Source organism: Microcaecilia unicolor, chromosome 7, assembly GCF_901765095.1.
Source record: "Microcaecilia unicolor chromosome 7, aMicUni1.1, whole genome shotgun sequence".
Taxonomy (NCBI): Eukaryota; Metazoa; Chordata; class Amphibia; order Gymnophiona; family Siphonopidae; genus Microcaecilia; species Microcaecilia unicolor.
The window spans coordinates 277,576,136-277,583,424 of record NC_044037.1 but is presented as its reverse complement, the minus strand read 5'-3'; the positions used below and the strand labels follow the sequence as shown (position 1 = coordinate 277,583,424).

The window sequence follows — 7,289 nt, the reverse complement described above, 5'->3', positions numbered from 1 at the left end:
ATCTATTAGTAAACCGGGTTTTCAAGTTGTCTGTAGGAGTAAATTCTTATTATAGCATTATGCATTACAACAGGCTACACAGAGTAATACTACTGTATTTAATACAAATTATTGTACTTTGTTAAATGCATTAGACCGCATTTAATATACTCCTAAGAACACATAATCAGTGATTTAAACATTGAGGTTTCTTCATACTTATGTTGGACATTAGTGTATAATCTAACCAATACATTTCGTATGTGGACTGTGCATTTCTGAATACTTATAAAAAAAATGGCATTGCATATGTATGTTTATTCAAATATTTAACATACCATTTAGCTACATCAAAGCTGACAAGCTAAGAAACATGTAATGTACAATGATTAGGAATAAATGCAGGGAGCACTCCTTTCTCTGCATTAAAAAAATAACCCTTAAATTCACGATTACTATCAATGCAGTTCTTGAAAAACCTAAGGTAACATATTACTTAAAAGTAATTAGATATTCTGGGTAAGCATGATTATCACTAAATATTACAAACATGGAAGGAGCTGTAGTATTGTCAGTCACACTGTCATATAGATTTGTTGGATCTGATGTTGATTTAGATTGTGGAGTAACTATGCCTGCTCTCCCAACACAATAGTCACCAGCAAGGACTTGGGCAAGATACATGTACTTCTGTCCACTTGCATCAGGTTTTGAGTATTGATTAGCAGCAGAATATTGTGCCTGAACAGCAAAATAGGTTCCATTTCCATACGCTGCAGCTGCAAAGAGAAAAACATTTTGAAATTAGCAGTTATCAGTGTCCGTGGAATAGCCAGACAGCCAATGTTGCGTGGGTGGGCACAAATTTTTCTCTGCCCCTCTCCCCAACAATCCAGAATCTGCCAGTGTCTTTAAAGCAGGGGTGTATCTGCATGGGGCCACAGGTGCCTGGGCCCCCACAGATTTTGGCCTGGACCCCCCTACTGCTGCCAACCCGTCGCCGATCTTTGCTGGCAGGGGACCCCAACCCCCGCCAGCCAAGGTCCTCTCTTCCGTTGAGGCTGCAAGTTGCAAAGCTTCCTGTACGTGCAGGACGTCAGACTCAGAAGAACAGGAAGCTTTGCAGCTTGCAGCCTGCAACGGAAGAGAGGACCTCGGCTGGCGGGGGTTGGGGTCCCCCGCCAGCAAAGGTAAGCGACAGCAGCAGGGGAGGGTTGGCGGCAGGAGGGGGGTGGAGAGAGGCGTTGGTGGCGGGGGGGGGGGGGGGCTAAAATGTGCCCCCTCCCTCTGGCTCTGGCCCCCCCTACCGCTGGAGTCCAGATACACCTCTGCTTTAAAGCACAACCCCCCCCTCAATTCCTAATGTACCTTTTAAAACTTCACTTCTGCAGGTCACTAGCAGTGAGCAGCGATTCACACACTGCTCACAGCTGGCCCCACAGCCACAGCCTTCCCTCTGATGTGGTCCCACCCATGCAGAAATAGGAAGTTGTGTCATAGGGAAGACTTGGCAGGAGGGTGGTTTGAGAGACAGTGGGAGATGCTAGATCATCAATAGGTGGGAGGGGAGAGGAGAGAGAGGGAGAGAGAGAGAGAGAGAGAGAGAGAGAGAGAGAGAGAGATACGACACTGTGGGAGAGTGAAAGCAGAGGTGGAAATGACTGACCGGGAAGGGAAGAGGTTAGCCAGGCTTGGTGATCCCTGCTAGCCACAGCTTGGATGCACCGCTGCTGGGTGGGCCTGAGCCCAAAGCATATGGGCCCCTGTCCAGCCATGGCTACAGCATTGTTCAGGGTTAAATAAAGCAATATTCAACCTGTGGGGCATCACCTAGTGGCTCTTCAAATCCAGTGCTGCAGGATAGTGGCACAGTGGGAATGGCTATAGGAAGAGTAGAAATCTCTTCCTGTGTCTGCTCTCACCTCCTCAGAGTATACTGGTCCTCAACATTAAAGAAACAAATACATGGTCAGAAGGTGGAAGCTTCAGCAGAACTCAAAATGCTTCTTGCTCCTCTCCTATGTAAGGGTTCATATTATTCTGCCAGACTGATTGCAATGTGGGAAAGGTGACAGAATAAGAAGAGAAAGGGGAGGAAGACGAGGAACAAATGAAGAGCACAAGAAGAAAGGAAGAAGGTGGAAAGGAAAGAGAAGAACAAAGGATGAAATAAGAAGGAAAGGGAAAAGAGTAGAGAAGGAAAGAGAGGGAAAGAAGAAAGACTGAATAAAGGAAAATAAAGCAAACAAGGATAGGGGAAAAGAGTGAAACAGACTCCCTTATTTCTGCTACAAGCCAGCAATCCTACAGTTATGTTTCCCTTATCCTCGACCCCATCAGTGAGCAGCTGGAGTCCTTCAGACCAATGGCCTCATCAGATGCAATGACTGCATTAGCTTCACACAGATCTACCAAGGGGCTCATTTTCAAAGCACTTAGACTTACGCCTCCAAGTCTCCCACACTTGGTGGGAGCCCTGCACTTTACATACCTAACCACTATTCAAGAAATCTAGACTGCCCCAACTTGTCATTTCGTCCTTTAGACTGTAAGCTCCTTTGAGCAGGGACTGTCCTTTTTGTTAAACTGTACAACACTGCGTAAACCTAGTAGCGCTATAGAAATGTCAAGTAGTAGTCGTAGTACTTGATGGGAGCCCTGCACTTTACATAGGCACTTGTAATGCCATGCGGGTAACAGAGAAGGAGCTTTTCTGGTTTCTAGCAAACGTGCTTTTTTTATAAGCCCAGTGAAAGAGAAGTTTCACTTTTAATTAGTTTATGTTGCTTGTTGTTGTTGTAACTGTAGGTATGCTAGGGGACATGAACATTGACATAAAAACAAGTGTGTAAAGTAAAACTACCATCTCATGGGCTTATACTAAAAACAAAATGTTATGGCAACCAGGGAATTTTCGATTTTAAGGACAATTCTATAAACTGTGCAGCTGTGCCTAGGCGTGAGTCATACACACAGTTAAAGAGTAAAAAGAGTAAAGGATTTCATATATTGCCTTTCTCAGGTACAGTCAAAGCGGTTTTACATATATTATATTGCAGTTATAGAATGAGGACTCCATATGTGCATAAATGGGCCTTATGCTGCCTATACACTATTCTATATGCGCATCTTATAGAAATACCATGAGATATACATCCTTCTGCCATGTGCCCACTTGGTGTAAATGATTGCACCTAAATCCAATGTGCACATGGGAAAATTAGGTTCTTACCATGATAATTTTCTTTCCTTTAGTCATAGCAGATGAAGCCATTACATATGGGTTGTGTCCATCAACCAGCAGGGGGAGATAGAGAGCACTCAATTTTTCACAGTGCCTCATGGCCAGCTAGCTCCACTGCCTCTTTGAAGCTTCCAAAGCAGTATAGCAAACCGCAATGGGAATAACATGAACTTTCCTCACAGCGAACGATGGCCCCTTAACAAGGGCATAAACTCCAAAAAAGAAGGGAATGAACTCATCCTCCTGGAGGGAATAAACTCGTCCTCCACTTTGTATAAACGGAGGGAATACTTGCATCCTCCTGGAGGGAATAAACTCATCCTCCCAAAACATGAACTGGAGGGAATGAACTCATCCTCCTATAACTGTAACAAGAATCCTGAAGACTGTTTTCCGACTCCCCAAGGAAGGAATATAACTTCAGGAAACAAGAACAGCACCTAAAATCAGAATCACTGCAATACAGACAATCATACAGGGAGGGCTCATGGCTTCATCTGCTATGACTAAAGGAAAGAAAATTATCATGGTAAGAACCTAATTTTCCCTTCCTTGTCATCAAGCAGATGAAGCAATTACGTATGGGAAGTAACAAAGCAATCCCTAAATAGGGTGGGAATAAGCCACACCACGAACTAGCACCTGTGCTCCAAAACACGCATCCCTCCTGGCAGCCACATCCAGCCTGTAATGTCAGGCGAAAGAGAGCTTAGAAGCCCATGTTGCAGCACTGCAAATCTCATGAAGAGATAGTGCTCCAGTTTCCGCCCAGAAAGAGGAAATCGCTCTTGTGGAATGTGCCTTAAAGGCTTCAGGCGGAGCCCGGCCAGACAGCAGATATGCTGAAAAGATAGCATCTTTGAGCCAATGGGCAATAGTGGCTTTAGACGCTGAAGACCCTCTGCGAGGACCTGCAAACAGCACAAAAAGATGATCAGAGGTCCTGAAAGAATTTGTAATTCGCAGATACTGCAACAGAGTCCTGCGCACATTCAAAAGGTGCAACTGCCCAAATGAATCTGGAAACTCCTCCTCAACAAAGGAGGTAAGAAAAACAGGCTGGTTTAGGTGAAACGCTGAAACCACCTTAGGCATGAAGGAAGGCACGGTCCGAACCGTGACCCCTGACTCTGAGAATTGCAGAAAAGGGTCTCTACAGGACAGCGCCTGGAGCTCTGACACCCGTCTCGCCGAGGTAATGGCCACTAAAAAAACAGCCTTCAGTGTCAAATCTTTCTCTGAAGCACGCTGAAGCGGTTCAAAGGGAGCCCCCTGAAGGGCCTTCAATACTAACCCCAGGTTCCAAGCTGGACAAGGTGCCCGCACGGGAGGACGGAGCCGAAGCACCCCTCTAAGAAACCGTGCCACATCTGGATGAGCAGCTAAGGACACGCCTTCAACCTTGCCTCGCAGGGAGGCCAACGCTGCCACTTGCACCCGCAGGGAATTATAGGCCAAGCCTTTGTGTACACCATCCTGCAAAAAGTCCAGAATCGGCGAGACAGGAGCCCGCAACGGAGAAAATGCTCTTGAAACACACCAGACTTCAAACTGGCGCCAAATCCTGGCATAAGCCACGGAAGTGGAGCGCTTACGGGCCTGCAGGAGAGTGGAAATTACCTTATTTGAGTAGCCTTTATCTCTCAATTGCGCCCTCTCAATCGCCATGCCATAAGACCAAAGCGGCAGGCGTCCTCCATGGCCACCGGACCCTGTGACAACAGGTGCGGAACCAGAGGTAACGGAAAGGGAGCCTCCAACAGCATCTGTCGGAGGTCCGCATACCATGGCCTCCTGGGCCAATCCGGGGCAATGAGCACCACTTCTCCTGGATGCAGCCGAATCCACAGGAGCACTCGCCCTATCAAGGGCCACAGAGGGAAGACATACAGCAAGCCCAGGGGCCAGGGTTGAGCCAAGGCATCCAACCCGGCAGAGCGAGGATCCCTCCGTCTGCTGAAGAAGCACGGGACTTTGGCATTGGAACTGGTCGCCATAAGATCCATCACTGTCTTGCCCCATTTGGCACATATCTGCAGGAATACATCGTCTGCTAGTTCCCACTCCGCTGGATCGATCTGATGCCTACTTAGATAGTCGGCTTGCACGTTGCTCTGACCTGCAATGTGAGCTGCTGACAGGGACTGTAGATGCAGCTTGGCCAAGTGGCAAATTTGTTCGGCCCGCCCGGCTAGAGCTCTGCACTGAGTGCCGCCTTGTCGATTTATGTAGGCCACTGCTGTCGTGTTGTCCGACATCACTCGGACAGCTAATCCTTCCAGGGTCACTTGAAAGGCCTGAAGAGCCAGAAACACCGCTTTCAACTCCAGGCGGTTGATAGACCACTCAGACTCGTCGGGCGTCCACAGACCCTGGGCATGCTTCCCCTGGCAATGTGCGCCCCAGCCCTTCAGGCTGGCATCTGTCACCACTAGGCACCAATCGGGGAGCGCCAGCGGCATTCCTCACCGCAACATGCTGTCCAAGAGCCACCACTCTGAGGCGAGCCGCAGGGAGCCAAGAAAGTCTGCACTGATAATCCTGAGATACTGGAGACCATCGTTGAAGTAGAGAATACTGTAGAGGTCTCAGGTGCGCTCTCGCCCATGGCACCACTTCCAAGGTGGCCGTCATCGATCCCAACAGCTGGACAATGTCCCAAGCTCGCGGGCAGGGCATCCTCAGGAGCAGACGGACCTGATTTTGAAGCTTGCACTGCCTTTGCTCGGGAAGAAACACATAGCCCGAGGCTGTGTCGAACCTGGCCCCCAAATATTCTAGAGATTGCGAGGGGGTCAGGTAACTTTTGGCCATATTGACAACCCAACCCCGAGATTGAAGGACTGAAACCACTCTGGCTGTAGCTAGATGACTCTTTCTGAGTCTGCTCTGATGAGCCAGTCGTCTAGGTACGGGTGAACCCGGATACCCTCTCGCCTGAGAAAGGCAGCTACTACCACCATTACCTTGGAGAAGGTTCGGGGAGCTGTGGCGAGGCCAAAAGGCAAGGCCCGAAACTGGAAATGTTTTCCCAACACCGCAAACCGCAGAAACTTCTGGTGCGGGGGCCAAATTGGTATGTGCAAGTAAGCTTCTTTCAGGTCCAGAGACGTGAGAAACTCTCCTGACTGTACCGCCGCAATGACAGAGCGCAGGGTTTCCATGTGAAAATGCCGCACTCTTAAGGACTTGTTTAGCTCTTTTAAGTCCAGGATCGGGCGAAAAGACCCGCCTTTTCGTGGCACCACAAAGTAAATGGAGTAGCGGCCTAGACCTTGTTCGGCGGGAGGCACCGGAGTCACAGCCCCTATCCGGCACAGACTGTGCAAAGTCTCCTCTACAGCCGCCCTTTTGGCGGCAGAACAGCATCAGGACTCCACAAACACGTCTCTCACCGGGGCATCGAATTCTATTCGGTATCCGTCTCTGATCAGGTCCAAGACCCACTGATCTGCGGAGATTTTGGCCCACTCCTCAAAAAAGAGGGAAAGTCTTCCTCCAATGACAGGAAACGAGGAGGGGGCCAGCGCACCATCATTGAGAGGGTCGCCCCTGAACTCCAGGCCTTGAACCGGCAGCTGCGAAACGTTTGTCCGAGCGAAAGGAGTTTCTCTGCTGAAAGCGGACAACGCGAAGTGAGCCCAGCAGCACGCCCCAGCCGGTACCTTCTAGCTTCACGGAAGCGAGGTCTGTAAGAGGAGCGGACCGCCTGACCCTTAGAGGAAGGCTTCGGCCTATCTTCAGGCAAGCGCTGAGGTTTGGAATCCCCCAGGCCTTTAACAATGTTTTCCAGCTCCTCACCAAACAGGAGAAGGCCTTGAAAGGGCAACTTCACCAACCTTTGCTTAGAGGCCATGTCCGCCGCCCAATGTCGTACCCAAAGAGTGCGGTGAGCCGCCACTGCTAAAGCCATTTGTTTAGCCGAAGCTCTGACCATATCATAAAGGGCGTCAGCCAAAAAGGACAAGGCCGACTCCATCCGCGGAGCCACTTCAGATAAGGTCTCCGCTCCATCACCGGGCTGTTCCACTGCCTGCTGTAACCAAGCCAGGCAGGCTCTAGCAGC

General features: G+C 49.2%; 1 protein-coding gene across 1 annotated transcript in view; it reads right to left on the bottom strand.

Moving 5' to 3' along the window:
• Positions 1-277: 277 nt before the first annotated feature.
• Positions 278-7,289, bottom strand: part of PARP14 (poly(ADP-ribose) polymerase family member 14) — a 133,875-nt gene continuing 126,863 nt past the window's right edge. Inside the window, 1 exon segment of the mRNA XM_030210876.1 lies at positions 278-758. Coding sequence (XP_030066736.1) covers positions 472-758 — 287 coding nt within the window. The 3' untranslated portion in view covers positions 278-471.